Here is a 26558-nt window from a genome sequence, read left to right as displayed (position 1 = left end):
ACTTTGTTTTCCCATTATCATTACTTTCCAAGTGGAACCTTGTCCTCTGTATCTGCAATGGAGAAGTACATTTCAACAGTGTGCTGCGAAGCAGGATGATGAATGGTGCTGGCTAATCTTCCCCTGCAGTATTGTATTATAGTATGCCATTGTTCAAAAAGTTCTTATCTACTTGGACAGGACTGCCACAAATATCATACCTCCAGCACAGTCTTTGTATGCATCATCATCTCAGAACTTTCTCTTTCTCTACATCCGTCATGTTCCCCATCCTGTCGTATATCTCATTGGCCTGTTTCAGTATCACAGCAGTTTTATAGATGAAAACAAGATCAAACTGGTGGCGTTGTCATGCATACTGTGTTCAGCATTTCCTGCCTCAAGGAGAACAATGTCCTGTATTTTTTTTCTCTCTGTTCACATCTGCCTGGGAACATCTGGATAGTGTCAGCTTTTCAACTTTGAGCAGAGCGACCATTGCCCTGCCCCTCGCTGACACAATTCATCCTCCCTCAAGACAGAAAAAAGAGAAAAACACTGATATTCCACTTTAAAGTCATACAACAAATCAACTTTAACCATGGATGATCGGAAACAAAATGCTTTATTAGATTCGGGCAAGGAAACAAGGAGTAGGGTGGGAGGGATTAGAAACAGAGGCTTGAGTTGTAACAGATGTGGAAGATTTGCAGACAAAGAGAGGTAGGTCTTCTGTTGAGAAACATCAATATGGGTGGTGGTGCTCTCTTGTGACAGTCGACAAGTGTGCACTTCAAATGCAGATCTTAGTTTTCTGATTGGAAAACTTCATAATAATTGCAATTCAATTATGATTAGCAAAGGTAGATCTAGGTAGAACAAATCAGATTGCTTTGTAAATATACATGCAAACATACTGAGTTTAAAGCTTGCTCATTAGCTGGCACCTATCTAATAAATTTAGTCATTTATGTTTCTGTTCTTTGCCAATATCTACAAAAAGCCCAGTCTACCTTCAAAACTTATAATAGCAATGTTTCTACTGTGCAAAAACATGGAAATGTCAGTAAAAAGCTCTGAAATTATGAGACAGGAATACTTAAGTCACTTTTTGTTTCGTGTAGGGTGACAGGATTCAATTTATATCCCTAACCTTGTATAATTGGACATTAGACCTGTTGAGTCGGATGGGATATGAACTCATTTCTTTAAAGAGATATTTTGTATGACAGCCCACAGATTAATGGCAATGGCTGTTCCCTCTTTTGAAGTGTCCTTGTGTATGTTTAATGCAGAAAATATTGTTTTTGTGACAGTTCCACATACTGCATAGGAAAAGACACATTACAATGTTTAAAAACGTAGTCATGTCACGACTTTGGAGCCTTGAAATTGTGATCACTTACAAGACTTTAAACTGCTACATTTTTTTTTTACAAGCAATGGCTCATCTGATTTACCTCAAACTAAGCAGAATGTTAGAGTCCAAGCAAGCACACCTTTGGATGAGTAGGGGTCTAATTTTCTCATTTCTGACTTTCAAGTTTCAACATCTGATTATGTATAAGACTCATCGAAAATATATGCAAAATCTAAACCCAATTCTGCCGGCTCACTATGGCAAAGTGTGGTTTTCAGATCGTCCTGCAAGTCTGAAACATCTTATTTACATAAGTATTCAGACTCCACTCTATGTTGTAGGTTGAAGCACCCTTGACAGCAATGGCTTCTTGGGAATGATCCAGCAAGCCTGCAGCTTTCATTTGGAGGTTACCCCCGTTCGTCTTGGCAGAACTGTTCAAACTTAAACATGCTAGATGGGAAACATGATTTCACAGCCAATCTTCATGTGTTACCATCTTTTCTCTATTCTGTCATGTTTCTCAGCCCCTTTTGAGGAAACAATAAACAGCCATACAGAATGATGTTGCCGTCACCACAGAGGATAGTGATCAAGTAGTTCGATGTTTGTTTCACCAGCACAGAAGACTTTGAATCTCACAATCTAACAGTTATTCTTGAGGATTTTGATAGAATCCCAATAGGCTTTCCTGTGCCTTTCAATGCATTTGTCTGGCTCCGGTACCATGAAGACCTCATCCTGATGGTTTTCATTCTGAAAGGTTCACATAACAATGGGGATACTTCTTGTGATGGTTGATTTTAATGATCAACCCAGCACTCCAATTGCTTTTGCATGTCCATTGTGGATTATTTTATATGATTTTTTTCAGCCAATACAGAAGTTTTTTTTGCCCTTTAATGCCATGGAAACATGTATTATAAAGAAAAAATAATAGCACACCCATACAAAAAGCCTACCTATTACCTTTCACATAAGAGGTCCTAACTAAAAAAATATAATTTTGCAAAAAACCTTTTAGCCACTTTTCTGTAAAATGTAAGTAAATCTCAATACTTTTGGCGTACTGTCAATGCAACAAAACCAGGAAAAAACAGACAAATCTTGGTTACTGTCATCGGTTGCTGTTATCCCATCTGCAGATCAACTGATTGCAGTCTACCAGCTGAATATCAGTCGATATCAATGTTAGGAAGACATATTTGTATTCCTAATTTAAATGCATGTAAAACACATATCTATATAATTTTGTACAATCATTGCTCAAATTGAGAAAAAAAATATTGATATGTTTCTTACGTTGTAAAATGTACCCGTATTGACATCACACAATGCATTTCAGTTGAATTACTACGGACTTCAAATTCCAGATTAAAAGCTTTCACTTATGACCTTGTTTAAACATAGTGACATTTACTTACACTTAAAAACCAAGAGCCAACATAATTTTCTGGCCTGTGAGAGCATCATGTGATCAAAAATAAAACACAGGAGCAGATCTATCATCATCCATTTTTTTTTCAAAATATTTTTTTGCGAATATTTATTATAAAAATATAAATGATTCCACTACAAACCATTTTACATTAGTAGACAAGGCCATCTACATCTGCATACATAAACTCTCAAACAGACACTTGGATCAGTCTTGAGACAAAAAAAAAATTAGGGATCTTGATTGGGTTCATTACAGTATTGCTCTCTCAGATGCCTCAGGTTTATAAAGTATGTTAAAAATCATAACACAGACAGCACTGACATATAATTTACCTTATGCTCGAAAAAAGAAAAAAAAAAATCAACAATGCACTTTAAATGTTAACAAATAAATAAAGTAACCATAATTGCCTTTTTATTGTAGAAAAAGCTGACAAATATAATTCAAAATAAGATAAAATATAATACAGGTGATTTTTGTCTCCTTTTTTAATTAAAAATGTTGCACAATTTTTATTCAGTCATTTATACATACAAACATTTGTACAAAAAAGGGATGGCCATGTACACGTAGTGGGATCTGTAGCGCTAGTTGCTTTCATTATAATGGTTTACATTATGTACATGCTAATTGGAACACATAGCAGCAACAGCAGCATCCACAGGTAGACCGAGTAACAGAAGACAGAACTTACAGACTGAATAGATCTGGGTTTCCCAAAAGCACCGACATTACCCCTGTACAATAATCAAGCGTAGTCTACAGCCAAGGCAATAACATGTCTATTCAAAGTGCTCCAATACTGTGTACTAAGTGCTCAAAGAGTCAGGAAGATAGCATCCTCTTGGTTTAATACTACCCATCCATTAGCACAAAGTACAAAAGTGATCGGCTGGGTGACATCAAAGCAGGAGACTAGCATCTTTAAATTTGTACTTCCTAGTATAAAGATCTTTTAAGGTGCCTTTAGGAAATCCCTCCTTGGACATATAATGGGTTACTGTTACTGTAATGGGTAAGCAGTCATTCATTAAAACCAGTGCTTCTCTTTCAGGGCATTTTCATACCTTGTTACTTTGGGGCAATTGTTGATTAATCCTGCACCCTGAACAGAACACAGAGAAAAAGACTGACTTTCTTTAAAAATCAAACTAAAATGAAAACTTTTTGCTTGCTGATCCCACCATGACCCAGCCCAACCACAGGAGGCACTCAACATTTTGCATTGAACACACCAGGATTTATGGATTAGAACCCACTTTTATACTATTTTATTTCACCAAATTTCCAATCAAAGAAGAAATTAATAATATAACATGGCTTTTGTTAATAAGTTAATTAGCAAATGATGTATCACAATCTCAGATTGATCAACCTACTGTAGCAATCTTGGACAGGCAACGAAAGAATACCTGCCATTTTGTGGGCTTGATGGTGCAAGCTTGTCTTCCCTAATGAAGAAACTCAAGCACAAACTGGTATTTCAAAAGCATCCTGCAGTCCAACAACATCTGCAACAGAGAACTGATACTGCTTCATCATATTTAAGTTATCTTTTACCACAATAGTTCTCTTACATTTTCCACTTTTCCTTCCATCCTATTCCTAACATGCACTGACAGTTCCAGACTCTGCTCTGTCCTCTCTATCGGTTTCCTCTTGATTGAGGAAACAGAGTGCACACAACCTGAGAATTCACACAAAGAGTGATGGTACGGAACAGTACTTTACAAAATCTGTTCATTGGCACATAGAACAAAGAAGTCACTGTAAAGAAAAAATCTGTGTGTGAAGTGTGTTATGGCCCCTGTACCTTAAAAGCACAGCATTCAATACATTACACATGTGACAGACCCATGGCTTCCATACAATGAATATATCTGACGGATTATATCATTATTGCTTTTATGTGGTGTGTCTACTGACTGCAAATGCTATAGGTTAGAGCTACAGAGTAAAATGGCTCGGTTAGCGTCTAGTGTCCATATTAGCTCAGCTCTCTCATGAACAGAGACTGTAAATGTATATAGCTGCAATGTAATCTCCAGCTTCAGATTTCATCAATCTAGGAGGGGTCCACATCCGGGTCAGCTGCTGATGTCCACAATCCTCTACACAAGGCATCTCAGCCATTTCACTGTGTCATTCCACAGGCTGCAGGTTATGTGGCTAGGCCACAGTCATGGGGAACTCCACTTTATGTTAATCCTCGGGCTGTATCCCAGTTTAGTCCAGGTTTGTCTTCCTGATCAGGTCTCTTTGACTTCCTCATCTTTCCTCTGATCTCCACCCCCCTATTAGTCTGTAAGGCATCTCAACTTGGGCATGGGGGGAGAGAGGGTTGACTCAGCCAGTTAACTAGCTGGCAGGTTTGCTCTGAACTCTTTCCCATTTCTCTGTCAGAACTCTGTCTTTCAACAAAACAATGAAAGACATCTTATGAATCGTATCATATTTGTCCCCCATTTCAAGTTTAGAATGCAGCCACTGTGTTAGAGTAAGTCAACACGGACCAATAGAAAAGTCTCTGTTGGTCTTCATTTGCTGGGTTCATTTTTCATTTTTTTTTTTAAACAGGTACCGGGCCATTCTTGGTGTGGGAATCTAGGGCTTTCAGGCTGCTCACTATCTTCTTCTGCGGTCCTACAATTGTCACTCCAACCTTTTTCAGATCCCTGGTTTGTGAAGAAGAGGGGTAGACAAGAGGTGGGAGGGGATGAGAGGTTGGAAATAAATGAGACACAATCAGGCATAGGGAAAGATGGGGAGGAAAAAAAATGCAAAGTGTGTGTTAGTGATGGTGACTGTGACACCCATGTGACATTTAATGACATGCTCCCAGTGCTGCTCCCTTTACTGTCCTGTGAAACTGTCACTCAGAAAATACTGCATTTCCCAGAAGGCCACAATGACAGTTGCTATCATGACCCTGTCAGTGAGGGGAAACAATGGTATGCCAGAAGCACAGTTCAGAATATACCTATTTTCCTGAATCGCATTGAACTGGATTTACTCAATGGGGGTTGGTGCATGTATATGGATAGGAGCAGCACCTGAGCATGTGTAGGACATAACATTTATCCAAAGGTATCTTGTTAATATTTTCTCACATTCTTAGAAAATCTGTTACTGTACATGCATTGAGGAAAAGACCACTTGTTTAGAAGACACTTTAAGTTATTTGGGTAAACATTGTTAGGTGAGTGTAAACCTGAAATACACAAAGTACTTAGTTGGCTTGATTGAGTTATTGAGCCGATTCTGACACATAGACTGACAACAGCTTTCCAGAACACAGCATATACAGAGCAATATAAACAAAGCATTGCTGAGATTTCAACATATGTAAAGTACAGCACATGTTAAAAGTCATACTTTTCTCCAGAATAATGTGATGTATTAGTATAAGCAGTGTCGTGCAGGCAGAATTGCTGTAAGACTAAAACAGACACATCAGTCATTATTAGGTTTCTAAGAGTGACATATTATCAAAATGACATTTTTTTTATATTTTAGATGCAAGCAGGGCATTTAGTTTGCCAAAGCAGCCATTGAGAAACAATCTAACCCAGAAACACATCAGCTTCATTCTGTGTGACAATATAAAGGGATAGTCAACTTCAATGTGGCAAATATCAGCAAAGAAGCTTTTTCTCTTTCCTTTTTATCCTAATAGACAACTCCAATTAGTTGGGATGATTTTCAATTACATCTAGTCCAATTAAAGAAGAATATATGAGTTTGAATATTGATCTGCTGTTAACTGCATTATATATAAAAACAAGTTTTGTTTTTTATTAAATACATTTGCTATGAAATTGCAATAACAAATATTTATATATGTTTATATATTTATACTGTATATATTGCAACATATAATGATTATTATATTTCAAGCAACTGTGATATCGCGAAACTGAAAGTAACTATCCCTTTAAAAAGAGGAAGTCCAGTAGTGGTTATGGAGGTAAGTTTTCGATCTCAGGCAGGGCTTGTGTCTCGGTCCTCCACCCACCATCCAGTGCCTGAGTAGGGTGGAGAGGAGCTGATTGTTAGAGGGTGGTGATCCCCATGGATGGCTCCCATTCTGGGCATGTGGCTGGTGTAACATGGACCTCCGTCAGAACCACTCTACTGAGAAACAGCCAGGCCCAGCAATGTTAACACAATATGCAACAATTGATCTGTCTTGGATGGCATTTCATACCCATTTTTTTGGAATAAACTGGGGCGGAAAATACTTTGAACCTGAAGTGTGTGTTGCTTACAGAAAATCACAGTTTTTCAAAACCAGATTCTTTTTGGCTATTGTTATTTTCCAATCCTAATAAAGAACATTTAATAATTTCCTTCTTCTCTCCTCTGTGTAATATCGCATTTGAGTCAGTCAAATACAATATAGGTATTACATTTGTGTGGTGCCATTCAACATAAGATCATACGAATATTTTCCTTGTTGATGGATTTACACAGCTCCAGCTCCTGCTTTGATATCAGTTGCTGTTGCTGCATTTAAATGCAGTCTAGGACATTGACTTAGAATGGGAAACAGCAACACTGTTTGTCAGAACAGAGGATTTGAAACAACTTATGTAAATTCCCTTTCTAATGCACATGTGCAGCAAGTTAATTTGCTAACTAAAATAAAAGTAAAACAAAAATACAATAAACAAATACAGCATGAAATGTTGGGAATTACCCATCCAAAGAATGGAAGAAAACAACTGAACATCTCCCACCCCCCAAAAACCCTTGTGTCAAACCAAAGCATATGTGTAAACTATTGCATAATACATTGTTCTGCCATGCACTTTGTTGTGCAATAAAAATTACTTTATTTCAATTAGTCCAGCACTTTAGGTCAACTTAATCACTTCCTCAATGGAATACCAGAAATGAACTTTGCGTGCACTCTGTGCAGATGCAAATTATATTGTAAATGATGCTCTATTTCTATTGAGTCCATCCTATTCTCTAAAAAGGATTAATCAATTACTGCAGAAGATGAGTCAGCATGCTTGTGCCAAGTATGATAACTGTTCCTCTCAGGTCAGAACATTGCTAAGCCTTGTGCTGAATATCAAGGACGAGATTAAGACTGTACAAATCAATAGAGCAATCTATATTGAGCAGAACATAGTCTGAGCCAAGGCTGTTAGCGTTGTAGCTGAGCTTGAGTGTCTTAGAGGCAGCATTCAGTGGATTAATACAGTACTGATCCAATTTACCATCCACCCACAGAGAATATTTTGTAGACAGATATAATTTTTCTAGCATGAGGTTATTCGGCTGCAGTGTGTCTGGGATTCATTTCGTTAATACACAATGTGGATTTCATCTTACACCGTAGAGAAAGTATTTGTGTCGTTTAAAATGTTTACTGAAGAAAAGTCTTCATTGAAATCCATTGATTTAAATGTGATGACAAATGACTTGAGAAGAAAAAATATACACAATGAATTTTGGTGTTTTTGGCATAAAACATTATAATACAGATATATGAATTACAAGAGATTAAATTCTAACATGCCTCGTTAACAAATCATACATTTTGGAGCATCCCATGTCGTGAAATTTTTCCTCTGGCCAACTACGGTAGTTATGTCAACTTCACAATGCAACACCATTTGAAAGGTTGTTCATAGCAAAGTGCTTCTATTGAACAAATTAAGCCCAATACTCTTAATGACTGCCTGATTTGTGAAGCTATTGAGTTACAACTTCTTGTAGCACTGACCACCACTCCCCAAGTGCCCCCACTGCTGCCATCAACACAGTGAATGGCTGCTTTGATCACAATGCTTAGAAATGTCCAATTATTTACCCTGTTGCATTCCACATGAATTAAAGCAGCAGCAGGCTAACAGAGCAACGGGGGGAAAGAGGGGTGGGAGTGAGACAGAATTAGGTTCACCAAAAAAAAAAAGGGCAAGATGCTGAAACTGGACGGCCAAAATAGCTGAACTTAAGTCCTAAAGAGTATTGTTAATCAATCCAAGTCCAAGTCTAGTCACTGTGCTGGAAATTCCTATAAATGTTCCACTACAGGCCTCTTGTCAGACACTGACCCACGATTTCAGAGGACATCAATATTTTTGTGCTAAGATATATATTTCAAAGAAAATAAAAAGTCAGTCAGGCAGTCAAAACAGGCAGCCGTCATTCACAGCTTAGATTCATCATACTGTGGGTCCTGCAGTTTATTTAGCTTGATTTGGCATCAAACGTTATGACAGTTGTTGCTTAGTCTTAGCTTTGCATTTTAATGCCCTAGAACATGAAGGGTGCCATATATCTGCACACCTACTTGACAGCTATGCCTTCATTTTCTCTTTCAAAGGACCCTCTCTTTACTCTTTTATTTTATCAAATCTCCCATCTCTTTTTCTCGGTCAATAGCCTCCTTCTAGGTACTCACAGCTCTTCTACTCACTCTCATTCTCTCTTTTTCATGCCGCTCTATTTTCCTCTTTCTTTCAATGCTCTCACCTTACCCTCCGGTCATACTTGCAACAGTGGAATTGCAGCTAAAGAGCTGTCATTATGAGCAAGCATGAGTCTCATCTGGACATCTTTATAAATGGTTCCAAAGCTTTCTTTATGTACTAATTACAAGAGTGTGTGTGTCTATCTGAACTTCAACAAGAGTCTCTCCAAATTCCTGGGCTTTCCTTCTGGCACTTGGGCCCTGTAAACACTGCTCGTTTGAATGGGCAGAGAGGCCAAATATCTGTTTGTCTTACTCTGTGGAGGTCTTGGCCAGGGTGTCACAGGAGCTGTAGCTGATCCCAGAGAAGGCCTCCTTGCAAGGCAGGGTCCTCATCGCATCCATCCACTCACCCATGGTCCCCATCGAGGGAACCTCTGCACTGCTCCTGTCCAACAATAAGTTGGCTGGCCTGAAAGAAAAGAAATAACATAAGCAAATAGTCAAAAGAGAAACAAATGTGGAAGGAACGACAAATGATATGTAAAATGTCCATATATTTAATAACACAAGCATTCATAACATAGTTTCACAAAAACAGGTGCATAAGCATCACCCCGATCATCAGCTGACAATCGTATATACTGTCTGACAGGTGCTGTCTGGGCAGCAGTCAGCCAACGCTTGTGGAAGGGAACTATTTCTACAACTATGTGAATATTGAGTGTGGACAGAGTTTATATTGGTGTCTAGGCTCCAAGTATGTCCCCTGAAGCACAAACCATGCAAGCAGATGAGCACTGGGAGTGATTAAAATACATTTCCATGAAAGGGGGTCGAAGCCTGGAGGTGGACAGTCAAGAGGCAGGCCTCCTGCTATGATTTTATGTGAGCAAGTGTACTGTGAGCACAATGGGGAGAAGTTTGCCTTCAGGACTTTCTGCCAAAATCCTTTCTGCCATTTTGCCAAAGAATTTAGGCAATGTGATCTCACGGTAATGCGTATAAATAGCATTCCACTTCAAACACACTTTTGCATGTTAGGCATTGGCACTTTAAGCCATTACATGGCATTTTATGCCAGTTAAAAGACATGTGAAATGGTTAGAGTTAGGGTAAAAGTACAGGTCATCCTGTGATGTTACAGTATCACACATGAAATACTAAAAGGTTTCGGGAGCAATAACATATATATATATATAACTTGTTTACCTGCATGCTGCAGGATGTCACCACTTCAAAATACATGGTATGTAATTACTCTCAAAAACTTTTGTGGTGACATAACTAGGCATGGCATTCCAACCTAGTCTCATAGTAAAATGTAAGATCATGTAAATTGTGTGTATCGATCTGTGTTCTCAGAAAAGATTTTCACAGTTTTTTGTGCAGTCACCGCATGAAAATAACTCTCATATAGTAACACTTTGTCACTGCATTTCATGAAATAGTGACGTATCAACTGTTGATTGATATTCACCAGGAAAAAAAGTGTGTTTTTAGGTTGGACGATGGCGCTACACACTCTGCTGCCAAGTGAATCATTCAGTTGCTGTCTCTTTGCTCTCGTGCTGCTTTGTTGCTGTTTCACACATTACAGACTACGTCGTTAAGGTTAGTATAAAAAAAATGACATGGTTAAGGTGAGGAATTTAAAACCGCAATGTTATTGTTATGTATTAAATGGTACTTGGTCTAATTTATAAGTTTATAACAAGGAGGCTAAGGTTTGGAAAACATCATGGCTTGAATTAAAACAGTCCCTGTAAGTTAAACTTAAATTATTTCTTATTTTAAATATACATGAATTGATGAATACCAACAAAACCATTTTGGCTATGGTAAGGGAACTGATTGGATTTAGGAAAACATTGCAGTTTAGGTTAAAATAGACATAGATATATTGCTACAGACATGGCAAGCAACATGGGCTGCCAAAATATGAAAGAAAGAAAAAAGAAAACAGGTTTCTGGCAGAAAGCCCTGACAGCAAATGCCATGTGCATGTGTGCGCGTGTTGCTGAGTCAAGAGTATGTCATGTGTCAGATCATTCATGCAAAATGGTTGAAATGCTTTGCATATCCCAAACAGAAGGGCTAGGCTGCACTGGCACACCAACCATTCCCCAGTGTTTAATTATGTTTGACAGATGAAGCAACTAGTGTTTAATTCCAAAATGTGTGAGGAAAATTTTCATAATTTATTTGTTGTCATTTGTGCACTAATTACAGTAGATGCTAATGAAAGGAAAGCTAAAACATTTACTGATATTTTCACAGATTTTATACTTTCTGCTTTGGACCACGTTCCAAATTTTAAAGGGTACCTTTGCTTAACTTGTTCCATTCCGATACAGTCCCAGCGCTAAACATTCCATCCCACAAGCATACTCTTAACAATGCATACTTACTTGTAAACTGTCTGTTTGTGGGAAACCTTTTGAAACTAATTAAATCTAATCATCTATCTAAAATCATTTACATGGTATTTGAGACCCCTTTTTGTGTTTATTTAATTCTGATTCATTCTTTTTAAATCTAACATGAACTACATGTATATGTATATGTATATGTGTGGTACATAAATACCATAGGTCTTTACATGTGTGAGGTGGGGGGTGGGGATGAAGGGGTCCAAAACATTTCCATTTCATATATTCAGGAACAAGATTCCGAACAAAAGCGGCATCAATTTCGGTCTAACCTCATTACCGCTTCCTGCAGTACATGTACCATTTGGCAGAATGCAACATTAGATTTTATTAGAGTGGATGGTTTCAATTGGATCAAATCAAATTAAATGCACTGTGTGTGCTGAGCTTCAGATTGCTCAGTCAACAGTAGAGATTGGAGGAAAGGCTCCAGGCACTGTTCTGTCCACCTCTGATTGATGTTTGCCAAAGGGGGATAGAAGTAGGACAAACAGTGGAAACACTTCCAGAGAGCAGGAGAAGAATATTAGAGGTGGAGAGTCGAGAGGAAGTTGAAGATGTCAGAAAGAAGCCTTGGGTGACAAGACATGGCAAAGTTCCAAATAACACTACTGATTCTAGTTTATACAAATGTGGTTTCCTTAGCTGTTATTAAGCTGGATCACATCAACACAGTGATTAGGGAACCAGATCAAACCACGTCAAGGCAAAACTGGGACTATTCACACAATGATTGGTACAGCAGTGAAGCATTTTTTGTGTATGCTTCTGAACTTGTAAGTGGTATTGAAAATGACGTTTTGAAGCCCACCCTCCTTCTTTTTTTTCCCCCTTTTTAATCAGGACATGCTGCACCTGTCTTGCAGATTAGAAAAAGACACCTGTGCCAAGACAAACACACAAGGGAATAGAACAAGGCAGGAAACGACAGAACCAAAAGAAAAGGTAGTTCCCCCACAGGGAATACTATTCGTGGCAATGTAAACAAAGTCATTAGAATACCAGGAAGTCCACCTCCGCCTGGCTGACTCGGATCTGTAAGGAGGTTTGAAGCCACTGTGAATGCTTGTGTGTGTGATTTGGGGAAATGCTACTCAGGGACGGGGTTACTCAGAGGAAAGAGGGTACAATAATGCAGGTGAAAACCCTTTGAACTGTTGTTATTTATATGTCTCAAAAGGCCACTGGACTTCAAAGGACATGTACATTTAGATAAATCACATTACACTACCTTAACCTTCTTGTGACGTTAATATCATTTATTGGCCATTATCTTTTAGCTCAGAGTTTTACTTCATACTACTGCAGGACATTTTAAACAATAGGTTAAACATGTTTTTATGTGCTCTCATTGTGACATGGTTTCAGTGTATAGTTTTTCTACAATATGCTCTGCAAATTTAATCACGATGCAATGCCATTTTGATTTGGATAAGCAAAAAAAAAAAAAAAAAGAATGTTACAATGGAAATTCACCAGGCTGCTATAAAGCAACACTGACAAAAGCGCCATCCTGACAAAAGACAGTATGCTGAGAGAAGAGAAGAGACGTGGGACCTGAAACAGAGACAGGAGAAGAGAGGAAAAAAGAAGAAGAAAAAAAGATGTACTTGAAGTGGTGGAGTGGGTGTTGTTACAATGATTGAGTCTTTTCCTGCCAGATCAGAGGCCTGTCAAAATGCTGAGGGCCCCTGAGGACCCCCTGGAAAGACTGGTTTGTCTGAGGGAGGGGATTTGGGGCTATATGGGGGGGTAGTTTGCATGAGTGAAGAAGAAGGAAGACTATGAATTTTCCTGAGAAGGCTTTTACTGACTTTTGCTTATATGAGTCTGCAAGAAAACAAGTATGGACAAAGTAAAGACATATATCCAAAACAACCTTAACTTTTGGGTTGTCGAAGTGAGAATGTTGCACAGGATTATTGATCTTCTTCTCTTCTTCTCATCCATACTACTCTTACTGTTTCACAGATATCCTCTTACTCTGTACTGTATTCTGCTCACTTTCCCCATGTGCTGCCTCCACTGAGATTTTAACTGCAAATGACCTTGTTTTGCCTGCCTTATCATTTTCTTTGTTTTCTTTGTAGTTATACGTTGAGCAACATCTCACGGCAACTCAAGGGACAAGATGATTGGAGGGCAAACAAAGCAGTGTGATGAAGGGAAAAATAAAGAAAAAAAGAGAACATCTGTCTGACGCCAGAGGATAGTTTGAAAAAATCTTGTGAATTAAACAACTTACAGAGACGCAGAAAAAATAAAAACACGGCTTTAACAGAAAGAAGTATAAATACTCTGCACAGAGAATAAAGTCTACCTGATTTCTCCTTTCCTCCTCTCTTGTGCTCTACCTTTGACCTCCAAATAACCAGGGCTGTGTAGTCTTTTGTTTATAGATCTCACCGGGGAAGAGAGGAGGGGTGGATGAGGAGAAGAACTTGAACAGAAAAAGCACATGTGAGCAGGACAGTAGGGGAAGAAATTAACTCTCACTACATTACTGGGACAACAGCCAAAGTGTATCTAAGAGAGGTCACACAGATATATAGGCACAATATTGGGCATTTCAGTTCTGACATGTGGCCATTTGCTATCTGCCGCTTGTGCTCGAGTAGAAAGATATGATGTAATACTTCTCATCACGGCCCAGGCAGTCATGGCCAAGCTTACCTACAATATTTATTCAGTTTTAGTCAGCACTGAAAAGATGATTTTCATTTCATTTAGTTCATAACTAGTTTTAGTGTTGTTATATTTATTTTTACTAGTTTTAGAATAAGCTGAACTTCAAAGATTTGACATAAAATCCAAAAATATATTAAGAATCGGAATTTTTAGAGGTACCACTTTACAAAATAGAGTACGTTAGTTTCTTAATTCAAGTACTCAGTTGCAAGTTTCTTAGTCAAATAAGAAGTCTGATGCTGCATTTTGTTATCACTAGGTGATAAAAATTCCAACAACTTCCTAGGCTTTGTCCAACTTGCTTGATTTGATATTTATTTTAGAACAAAACTGCTTATAAAACACTGTAATCTGGTTATTGCATTTGTCATTCCTAAGCCTGAAGAGTTTTACATTATAAAGTATAGAATTCCTTTTGCAATGAAGAGTCAATACATTCTTCACTCTGACATTAGAATTCAAGTGCACAAGGAATTGCAAATGGGTGTTTATATTTGGCAACCTAAAACTACTCTAGAATAGTAACAAGTTACTATTCTGAGCAAGTATAGCGGCAAAGCACAACATTATCTTTTAAGGGCAGGAATCCTGAAATCTAATGAGTTACTTTTAAAGATAACATTACTCAACAGTGAGAATTAGTCGTGCCATTTTCCACCTTCAGAGAATAGTATTCTTTTGCAAGTCACAACAGTTTGATGCAAAAGTGGCATGGTTTAAAATGAATTATGTAAAGTGTTTGCTGCAACCACTATGACGTTTTTGAGGTTTCATTTTTTTTTTTTTTTTTTTTTTTTTTAGATGGAAAAATGTACTCTTCTGGCAGCCCTCTTGTGGGAAGCTTTTAGCTTTGGCTCACGCATCAGGAAAACTTAAGATTCTTCAAACTTAAAGAACTCTGACCATTGTCTACTGCTGACACACCCATATACCTACATATATTTTTAACATCTGTTAAGCTTCCAACTCCTGTTCGATTCCTATCCTTGCATTCAGCGAAAGAGTTTCAGGTTTACTCAGTTAATGTGCTTTGTACTGGAGTAAGAATCTATATTGAAACCTCTATCCATGTTACTTTCTTTTAAGCCCCTTTGCAAAAAATGGTTTATCACTTTTTTAAACTCCGTCCTCATTTCTACCGCAGTCCTTACTTAAAATTAACCTGGGGATTTCTAGTGAAAATGAGTACCGCTTCAAGGTAGACTTTATTCAAACATGCTTTTGAGTTTAATGGCTTGGGGTTACATTAAAAGCATTACAGACTGCTACATTTTTATATTTACTGGCATATTTATTGGATGGACCCCTAGTTGTGTTCTAAGACTGGCTGCAGCCATAACCACACTTTCCTGAATACAAAGAAGACGTTTTTTTCAGATAGAAAACAGACAAATTTGCAGTTTTTTGTCTTTAGACACCTTGAAAAGCAATTCAGACAGAAACCTCCAACCCTGATTGGACTCCTGTTGGCCCATAATTAGTCTCTGACAGCCAACCTTGGCCCACTGACCCCTGTCTCTCTCCATCCACATGCAGAGACAGTAAACTCTGACCAGGTCCCACCTCCAATGTCTCCAGATGCTCTCCTCTGGTCTAAGGCTTTGGTCTTGGCTTTATGGAGGAGGGGGGGTTAGTGCATTAGCCAGCCAGGACAGCCCTAAGACAAACGAGGTGTGTTGAGCTGAGTGCAGCTGCTCTCGCTGTGCAACTGCCGCTGCCACCACACTCTCACACACACACACACACATCCGCACACGGAGTTCTAATAAATCACCACATAGGCCTCTGTCGGCCCGGCTGTGCTCACCCAGTGTTAAAAGCCAATCAAGAAAATTACATGCAAACTCCAAGGGACCTATTTTCACTTTCTTAAGAAATCATTAGTCAATGTTATGAGCTCTGACATCTCCATAATGCCATTGCCGTCTGCTGCAGACCCAACGCCTGTTTCCCTCCCTGCCAAGAACTGACAAGTGTACATGGGCTACCCTGCTTCCCCACAGCCCCCTGGGAGAATGGTGGTCCCAACAAAGAAGACAGGCATAAGAGAAGGTAACAAGGGGCGAGGTAACATGTGAACAAGGGAGAGAAAGTGATGGCACAGCTTTACTATTAACTGCACCATAAAGAAAAAAAAATTGTTAGATATAGAATTTAAATTTTTAAAAGTCAATATGTGTTATTATAGGTTGCAGTAATTTCACAAGTTAGAGGAAAAAGCTTAAATTGAGGTTCTACTTTTACCTAGTCTCAAACTGAAAAAGATAATCCACCAATGGTGTATAAAACATAACTCCCACTTTCCACCAACTGTGTCACTTCAACTGTATCTTTAACATTATTTTCTATTACATCAGTTATGTTAAATTGGGCTATATTTATAGAAAATGCAATGGCAACTACTATAATACCTCAATGTCTTGTGATCACAGGGTGGAACCTGCCACAAATAAATACAACCCAAGCTGCCGTATCATTTAGAATATAAAGGGGACTATTTTTAGAGATGGATTGCAAGGCATCTGTTTACCAAACAGAAATGAACCAAAAAAAATGAGACAATAGCTCAGATAATAACATTTCCTAAATGCTATAGAACAGCAGCAGAGGTTATAAACCCTTTTTGTTTTCTTTCCTGCACTATTTTAGGTATGCACATTGCAAACTTATGACAAACTCAATATCCTTTTGATACCTGGATGTGGTGTTGGCTGTAATTTTGAGGCTGCCAGGGTTGCGGATGAGTTTATCCAGGATGCTGACGATCTGTTCAAACTTAGGACGATTGTTCCGCTCTTTCTGCCAGCAGTCCAACATCAGCTGGTAGAGCGTAGCAGGGCAGTCCATGGGTGGAGGCAGGCGGTAACCCTCATCCACAGCTTTTATTACCTTTGTTCAGGAACAGACAAGATTAAAATAAATTAAAATCAAACTGATGGTAGAAGTTTCTGTTATATATAATCAGAGCTACGCTGTGTATAGTGATCCATACATTAACAATTACTTACAGCAAAGTTGTTAGTAAGAGGTTGCTATTCCATTGGATTATAAAGTTGTAATTGGTGTGGAATTCATGGTTTCTATGGGGGAAAATACCTTGCTGTTCAATTAGGGTAATTAACTGCTGTTGACAAATTAGATTAGATTACGTTGCAAAAAGTACTTAAATATGAACACTTTCAGTGTTTCTGTTGGGTTTTGTCTGAAATGCAGTTCTGCTAATGCCGGTAAAAAAGATTCTTCTGTTTCCTTTCTGAACATGAACTAAACATTTACCAATGTCTCCACTTACATCCTACCCATGAAACTTCTATAATGCTGCCTGCAGTGCATGGGTGTTGTAGGTGTATTGGTTCCACTGCTAGAAGAATATGGCAACTGGGCAGCACTTACATCCTGATTGGACATCTCCCAGTATGGTCGCTCTCCATATGACATCACCTCCCAAAGCACAATGCCGTAACTCCAAGCATCACTGGCTGATGTAAACTTCCTGTATGCGATAGCCTCGGGGGCTGTCCACCTGATAGGGATCTTTCCTCCCTGGGATACAGCAGGAGAAATATTAATCTGGTCAGTAAGCATTTCAGTCATTTAGCTAATCTCTCAATCAACAAATGATTTGAACACTAGCACTATGATGCCTGGCATTACTATTTTTCATATGTAAATTCAATTTTATGGATGAGCCCACTGATATTTGACCATCCTAGTCTGGGTATGTGTAAGTGACACAGATTCGATGGTACTGCTAAATGATCTAGAAAGAGCTATCTGGATTAGGTGGTTTACTTCACATGCAAGTGAATTTCATAAGCTGAAACCATTAAATCCAAATGGCTTCTGCAGTCTGGAGTTGCATATGGAGATGTTTCTTGTGTTTCATTCTTTGTTACACTGAATTTCATATTCTAGCTTAAAGCAGCAAAATTACAAAAGGAGTTAAATCAAACAAATGAAATGGGGCAGAAAAAAGGGAGCTGACAGTAGCCAAAGCAAAGGGAAATACGGGTTGAGCCGGTCAGCTTTTGTGAGGTGCTGCCCAGAGGTCAGTGGTTGCAGAAATTAACTAAGGTTCACTGAAACGGCTGTAAATATGAAATATAGAGTCAAACTCCATCACTTATGTATATGCATACATTTCACTTTGAATATAAAGAGAAAAACAGGTAGATATCAACTCACTCATGGTGCAAACATTCAAAACGTGCAAAGACAAACCTTTATAATAGCAGGGTAAAAGAAATTTAAAAAAGAAAATTCCCTGCGAGTGCTGGATTTGGATGTGCTAGAATGAGTTAAAGGTTGTCATTTAATGGGACAGAGTGGAGTTTATTATTCTCTATTATTATTCAATTTTATGTACTTCTGGGAGAAAGGCAAATGCCACACAGACTGTTTATTTGACAAGCAATTTTCAGCCAGTAAATTACACTCTGTTTGGCGTATATAACACACACACACACACACATATATATATGTATATAAAACATACAAATGAATGTTTGGAACATGGCATGGCTCCTGTTATATTTCATCCGGTGGCATCGTGAGCATCTATTCTTTACGCAAAACAAGAGCTGAAATACTCAAAGGCTAATGAGTTCAGATCATTCTTTCCACTTAAACTTTCTGTTTGCTTCCAAGATCCTCACACTGAGGTATGTTCCGAATATGATGAGATTCTCCACACTAAGGGAAAGTCGAACAAATAGGATTATTGATAGGATGTAACCTAAATGTCTCAAGCTGTTACGTCTGCACATAATGTGCCACTTTTCAGTATCAAATCACCTTTAAAAGGGAAATATATTGCATTAAAAATTCAAGTATGCAGTGTATTGTCCTGATTTTTCTTGCTTATGTTCAGGATGTTTGTTCCACATTATGGCGAGTTCTGTTGAGCTTCGAATATGGGCTTTTGGGGACACAGTAAATGGGTTAGCAATGCATCTGTTTATATTTTTTTTGTTGCAGTCTCTCTCCTTGGGGTACACAGTGCTTGGAGTAGTCCTCTCCATGACCTTCCATTTGCGTGTTTGTGGATTTCTGTCGAACTCATCACAACCCTCTTTTCATTATTGTGTTTTTTTCTTCCTTGCCACAGTAGGCAATTGGAAGAGGGCTGTAGTATGTGTGTATGGGTGTGTGTTCTCCTAGTTCTCCATTATTCACTATGTATCGTAAGGGATAGAGCAGGAGGTTAAAGTAAAAAATATTTTTTGCTGATGACAAGATCAGACATGAGAAGGTAAGATGTTGTAGCCACTGTTAGGGCTGCAGTAAAAGGAGGAGTGTGCCCCAAGACTTTGCCCAATACATTCATTCATGTTGTTCTTGACACAAGTTCTTGACTTCTGTTAAGAGTTCCAGCTTACCCTGGTGGTGTAAGCAGCCTCCGGGTCATCCTCCAGCACTCTGGACAAGCCAAAGTCTGACACTTTGCACACTAGATTGCTGTTGACCAGAATGTTTCGAGCTGCCAGGTCTCGGTGAACGTAACCCATGTCTGACAGATATTTCATGCCTGAGGCGATGCCACGAAGCATGCCAACCAGCTGAATCCCTGTAAACTGCGCATCGTGTTTCTAAAGAGACAAAAAGACAGAAAGAGAAAACACATGACAGAAAAGAAAAGTATCCTGTTAATGCCATACCTTTAGAATATGTTATAAAATAACACAGAAGGAGTTTGACCTTTTGGGCAATTTGCATTAAATAAAACCTTTTGTCATTAGTAGACACAATATTTTCATTAACCTTTAAAAACCAACTTTGACATGTTGTACCCCATCTTCAGCTCAACTGGTAAATCCCAAGGCCCGAGAAAAGTAATGTATGGAAATTAGGAACATACAGGTATAAAACAAAGTTTCATTTTCAAATCACACAGTTACTATCATCTACCTGCCAAGCTGCTTATGATGCTCTTTATTATTGTTACTAAGCAGAAAAAAAAAAAAAGACTTAGAAAGCTTTAGCATTTGTTAGCTGACCTTTCTGTGGCACGTTAGCTGATTTATCACCGATACCAGTCATCATCTCTTCATGCATCTGGAACTTATGTCAATATTTGTTCAAGCTTTAATCCTATATAATACATTTTTATATATTTTTTTAGTTTAAACGCAAAATCCTAAATTCTCAGTGGATATAACACAGGATTTATACATAAAAAAAACTCCATATGTAGCATTTTGTGGCAGCGCATCAAATTCTTAAGTAATCTGTTTATATTGTGAATCCAGGAGATTTCAACTGGATCATCCACTGGATTTGTATAGCTAAGTGTTTGCAAAAGGGTTAGATGCAGCATTTAAGCATGTGAATGAAAAGCTGTATAAACACAAAACATATTCCTTTTCTCTGTTTGCATTGGCAAGCAGGATTGTTTACACTGTATACACTGACATGTGTGTATGTGTAAGCCTATATGTTCTTTAATCTACTGCTGATATTTGAAGAGGAAAGAAATACAAACAGAGGAAGCATGAAAGGAGAAAAAGTACGAGATGACAAAGTACCAGTAGAAAGCTGACAATGTTAAGCAAAACAGGACTTTTTTTTGTCTATCACCAACAATCCAACAATCCAACAATCTATCTATCTATTTGCAGTATCTATGGTATTTTGGACTCATGTGAGTGCAGCTTCTCTGTGGCTTTCTGTTTTCCATCCATGGTCATAAGTTGGTCTCCTACTTACTCTGATTTACGCTGTGTTTGTTAAAGACCACGTCATTTTGAGCTGAATCTAAGACGAGTTTGTAAGATGAGTGTGTTTTTCTTTGAAAAAAAACAACCAACTTACCTCTCCTCCCATTTCATCTGGAGCCTTTACTGGCCAGACCACCTGGGTTAGTTTCTTTAAAGTTTCCGCAGATTCAGGACGTTGACATAAGCTACAATGCATAAGCTATGAAGCATGAATGTGCGTGTATTTATATGTGTGACACATTTTCATGATGAAGAACAGGCCTCCAGAAGAACGTGAGGAAATAACAGCTACACCGCCCTGGGTATGTCTGGATACAGTGCAGAGACATGTGGAAAAATAGCTAAACCAGGCATGAGCGCACGTGCTTTCATGCGAGTTACATAGCTTGGCTCGTGTGCTCAAGCTAATTTCAGTGAGCAGGTCAATTCCTCTTTAAGCTACAGTACAGAGGCATGGCAACAATCAAATTCACTCTGGGCTGGAAGAGCAGTGGGGATACAACTGAACAAATATTGTCATGTGGTAACAGCAGCATGTTTTTTTTTTTTTTTTTTTTTTTTTCAAGCAGGAAAATATTACCTGCATTTACATTTTAAAAATGTGCAACTTCTTCTGGTGATGAAATCAACTTCATGTCAAAGGTCTGTATTTCAGCCCAAACCATTATTTTTTTCCAAACATTACCCAAGTACTTCTGTTTCCTAAACCTAAGCAATTACGTGTAATGCTTCAACCTTACTGCATAGTAAATGAAAATGAAGATAAAACATATATATTCAAGACTGGTGTCAAACTAAAGGACTCCAAGTAGTGCTCCTGCCACTTAACCTTTTTATACAGGTCAAACAGTAACAGGCTTACGGTGCCTTTCAAAGAAAATCAAAGCTGTTCATGGGGTGCTTCATATTTCAGGATACAAACAAACATCCTGCATGATGGAGCTTGAAAGACTTTGGAGCTGGACTTGCATATTATTATCTCACAATAAATAAAAGAATATCTGACTGTCTGTCCATTTTTTTGTGTTTCTCAATAACTGTTCATCTGACTGATTTAAATTACTCCCATTATGGTGCTGATTCAGAAGTCAATTGGATGAGAGGAGGTTTCATTTTAGGAGCAACACTGGAAAAGAAATGTGAATGTCACCATAAATCCAAGATAAGACTGAAGAATTGTTTCATAGGTCAGACGTAATATTCTAGAAAGCTGTTTCAGATCACAGGCAAGACTTTAGAACTTTTTGGTTCAATCTGCCCTGATGAGGAAGCTGCCCGGACACTAGTCAGGTTTCTGTTCATCATGATGGCAATAATCTGAGGCAATTTTCTGTAGTATTGGCAAAAAAACAAAAACAAAGGTATGAACTGATTTTAAGCAAATAAATTACAGGCTGTGTAGTATAGCCAAAGGTTGGCAGTCTAGGCAGCATTCCTTGTGGTAGCAATTCAGTAGCAGAAGTAGTTGTTCCAACTGGGAAAACTTTAAAGACGAAAATGAAAGAAACCGCAAAAACTGCGGTGGACATACTAAAGAGAGAAGTGGAGAAAGATCTTCATCAGGAATTACTTTTATCTCTGGAAATACCTGGAATATTTGATCGTATCTGGTCAGTCATGACAGCTTCCTGTGTGCCTACTCAGACTTGAAACAGCTGGTAAATCACAAATTCTTATTCTTTGTAAAAATCAGATTTTATTTGTAAAATGTGTTTCAAAGTCCTCAACACTTATCAAGTCTTCTTCAAAACAGGCACAAACTACCTCAAGCAAGCAAGTTTGTGCTTTTTTTTTTCTCAATTCACATTTACTTAATCACATATTACTGAATGCATATAAAAAATGGCGCAAGAAATCCAGCTACTGTCTAATGTCAGAAAGGTTATAATGGCAGGCACTACACTAGTTTTTTATTTATTTTTCTTGTCAATTTTATTATTCTGAATTTGCCACACAATGTCTTATTTGATAGCATCAGGAAAGTATATTCTGGTAGGATAGGACATCATTTAAACTTTTTAAGTTTATCTCATCTATTCTCTTAGTACACTGTTTTATAGACTACAGAAACAACTGACAATGTTGTTTTTACGACCTGTTCTTGTTGAGTGTTAAAAAAAAATGCAAGCACTGAGGGCAGATGTTCCCTGCCGTTTTTTTTCTTAATTGCCAACACATGTTCCCCAAATTGTATTTGATTTGTACCTCTGAGGTGCATTATAATTCATTCTGGACTCCAAAGGTGCAGGTGTTTATTTAATTACTTACTCTTAAGAAGCTGTCAAGGGATCCATTCTCCATGTATTCCGTGACAATCATGACAGGTTTACCTAAAAAGAGGAGATTTCAGCCAATGGTCAAATCGCTCACAAATAATAACATCTGTTTGTTGCACAAACAACCAAAAGACTCATGCTCCAACAAAATGTTTCATTCTGATTCATTCTCAGATGCAGGCAAAGTCATGAGGAGTCAGAAGGGAGTGCTGGGACTTGACTTCAGGCATATATACAAGAGCCCTGAAAGGGACCAGGATGAACTTAGCCTTTTTCTGTCTGTTACACAGATACTCACACACACACACACACACACGCATACACACACAAACAGCAGAATGAAATGATCCTTGTCATAGTTTTAGGGTCCCAGCAGTTTAGCTGTCAAAGTGTGACATCTTTATTTCCGTGGAGGATCCAACTGTAAATCCATGCTGTCTGTTATCATCTGTACATGATCAAACCGCGGCCAACACAAGGTTTATTACAAGTGGAAAAAAAAGAAAAAACCTTTAAAGGGCAACTTTAAATCACCTACTGTTGAATGAAGAGAGTCTGAGTCAGGACTTGTTTGTGTCCCAGATGGCTTTGTTCTCTCTGCTTCACTCTTGACTTAGCACCGGCCGTATGCTTCCTTTCCATTCTTATTCTGATTAATGTACCCCCCCTGCCCCTTTCATTCTTGACCTACCTTTTCTCTGTTATCCCTGCTTCTCTTTTCCCATCAGCCTATCCTTCACTCTATGGCTCTCTTGCATGTCTTAATAGGAGTCCCTCTCCACATCTGCTTCGACAGGGGCTTTTTTGTTTTCATAGGAATGAAATAAGCTAAAATTGTAGGGTGATGGAACTGAGTGTTAAAAGTTGTCAGAAAAAATTAATTGGGGATAAATTTAGTTGATCTGTAAGAGTCTTTCAGGTACTGCCTAATTCAGTTTTATTTATTCATATCTAACATGGGTCTTTCCTCATATTTTTCTCGAAAACACCTTTAAGTATTATAGAGAGGTTTTTTTTTCTTGTTCTTTTTTTTAACGTTCTTTTTTGGGCACCGTGACTAACTACACAGCTAACACATGCTAACAGCATGTTTTCTCTCAAAAAGTTCTAAAAGTGCAAATCAGTGCAAAAGCAAATCAAAACAAAAAATCTCATGATTCAATCATACAAACCCTGTTTCTTAAAAAGTTGGAAAGTTTTCCAAAAAGCAAGAAAATCACGCATTTTCTATACTCGCTTAATTCAACTCAGGGGACTGGAGCCCAGCTGTGATTGGGTGAGAGGCAGAGTAAACCCTGGACAGGTTGCCAGTCCATCTCAAGCAACAAAATCATTCATATATGAATTATTTAAAATCTTTACATAATTAACAAATTAAAAAAATCTGTGATTAGAAAATATACAAGCAACACCAACATATGGCTCTGGAGTATTTAGGAGTTCATCAAGGACAAGGTTATCTCAGACGGTCAAAAATACAGTGAACACATGTTCTGTGCTAGAATGATTTCATGTTTCAGCTACTTTTGGGAAGAGGATGACATCTGGTTCCACATACCCTCTGCTGAAGATCATCCAGACCATACCAGCCTCTGTGATGGTATGGGGGTGCATGAATGCCCATAGCATGAGTGACTTGATAATGTTACTGTCTGCTGTTGAAAATGTATGTCACATCTTGATATTCTTCAACAAGAATGGCCACATTCATCGTGAAACACTGTAATAGTTCTTCATGTCACTTTTTAAATGGTTGGAAAGTGAAATTTAAATTTAAAATGAGGGAGGTATAACAAAATGGTAAACATGCCTCTGTCCAAACTTTATTAGTGTGAGTTGCTGGCATCGTGTTAAATTATATTTTCCATAAACACTGAAATTGGTCAGTGAAGACATTAAAAATCTCTTTTGTTTGGACTCTTGACTTTTAAATTTAAAATCAAATAAGCATTTTAAAAATCTCCACCCACCCCAATCCCTAAAAGTCTGTGATGGATTGTTCCATTTACCAGTGCATGACTTTTATACTTGCCAACAGGAACACACACACACCCTGCCCTCCTGCCTGTCCCCCGCCCTCTTCCCTTCCCTCTTTCTCCCTATTCTCAACTTTGGCAGTAAAGATAAAGACCCCCAAGATTCTTTGTTCTGTCAGCTCATGTGTGAGTGTATTTGTGCAAATGTGGATGCGTGTGTATAGGCTTGAACAAGAAGAAAAGATGTGTGAGTAAGTGAGTGTGTGTACGTGGATTGGCCAAAAGCAGCAGCAAGGTAAATGGGGTGTGAAAGTCTCAGGATTATTAAGAATTAACAGGAGCAGCTTAATAAATCACCCCTCAGCAATGTGTGTGTTTGCGTGTGTAGGTGTGTGTCTCTGTGTAAGAGCATATCAAATGGAGCCTCTAAAACTATGCCCTGTACTCATGCTGCTCCAACTTATGCACATATGTTCAGGGCATCCCTCCAAATGTCACGAACACACACGCATGCACCCACAGAGCAAAGTACAGGGCTTCCCCTATCAGTCTCAAGCAGTAAATAAAACCGCAGTCCTGTGTTACTTGCTCATTTTTCACCGAGTAGACATTTTCACAAATAGTGGTTTTAAGATTCATTTTGCAATCAGTCTCAAAGGCTGAATGAAAATTATCTTGAAACAAAGGTGAATGTGATTGGACGTGCTTTCCTTACAAAAGATTAAGTAATGTGAATGTTTTCATCCTCTGCACAACATTTACTCGAATATTTTGGTTTAATAATAATGATTTTTTTTTTATGGGAAAATGTTAAATTGACTTTAATTCCAGGCTAATTGAGTACATCACGCAACTCAGAACAATGACGGTTTATTTTTCAGGAATTACTGTTTTCAATAAGAAGTCAATTCACTGAATTCAAACTATATGAATTCAAAGAAGCAATTAAGCCACCAAGTTAATGGGAAAGACAAGTAGATGAAGAAAAGTAGAGCAAATGAGATTAAAAAAGAGGGAAACAACAGTGAGGGAAAGTTCTCCAGGTATTTCATTCTGGTCTTTAGAATAACCATAATAGCAAAACTACTTAACAAGTCAAGTGCTTCAGGGAGCGATAGAGGCCAGACCCGTTTCACAGCGACAAAGTTCAGACTCATTATTTCCTTTTTTCCGCAGTCATTCCCTTTTAAAGAGGCCTTCTGTGTGCTAATGATAGTCTTATAAAGAGGCCCGGAGGGGTGCAAGGCAGAGATATGGATTTAT

The 26558-nt window shown here is 38.2% G+C and overlaps 1 protein-coding gene across 2 annotated transcripts in view; it reads right to left on the bottom strand.

Annotated features, from left to right (window-relative positions):
* Positions 1–2850: 2850 nt before the first annotated feature.
* The window catches only part of epha3 (eph receptor A3), a 102025-nt gene continuing 78317 nt past the window's right edge, over positions 2851–26558 (bottom strand). The window contains exons 12-18 of one of the 2 annotated variants that reach the window (XM_075479895.1): positions 23312–23373; positions 19706–19915; positions 17721–17870; positions 17023–17216; positions 9524–9679; positions 6796–6914; positions 5373–5455 (exon numbers count right to left, since the gene is read on the bottom strand). In XM_075479895.1, the coding sequence (XP_075336010.1) occupies positions 6833–6914; positions 9524–9679; positions 17023–17216; positions 17721–17870; positions 19706–19915; positions 23312–23373 (854 nt within the window). In that variant the 3' untranslated portion in view covers positions 5373–5455; positions 6796–6832. Of the gene's footprint in view, positions 5456–6795; positions 6915–9523; positions 9680–17022; positions 17217–17720; positions 17871–19705; positions 19916–23311; positions 23374–26558 lie in introns of both variants that reach the window. The other variant, XM_075479894.1, reaches the window with a different exon arrangement.

The sequence above is a fragment of the Odontesthes bonariensis genome, chromosome 12 (assembly GCF_027942865.1).
Source record: "Odontesthes bonariensis isolate fOdoBon6 chromosome 12, fOdoBon6.hap1, whole genome shotgun sequence".
NCBI lineage: Eukaryota > Metazoa > Chordata > Actinopteri > Atheriniformes > Atherinopsidae > Odontesthes > Odontesthes bonariensis.
Note: the sequence above shows the minus strand (reverse complement) of the source record. Positions and strands in the feature narration are given on the sequence as shown.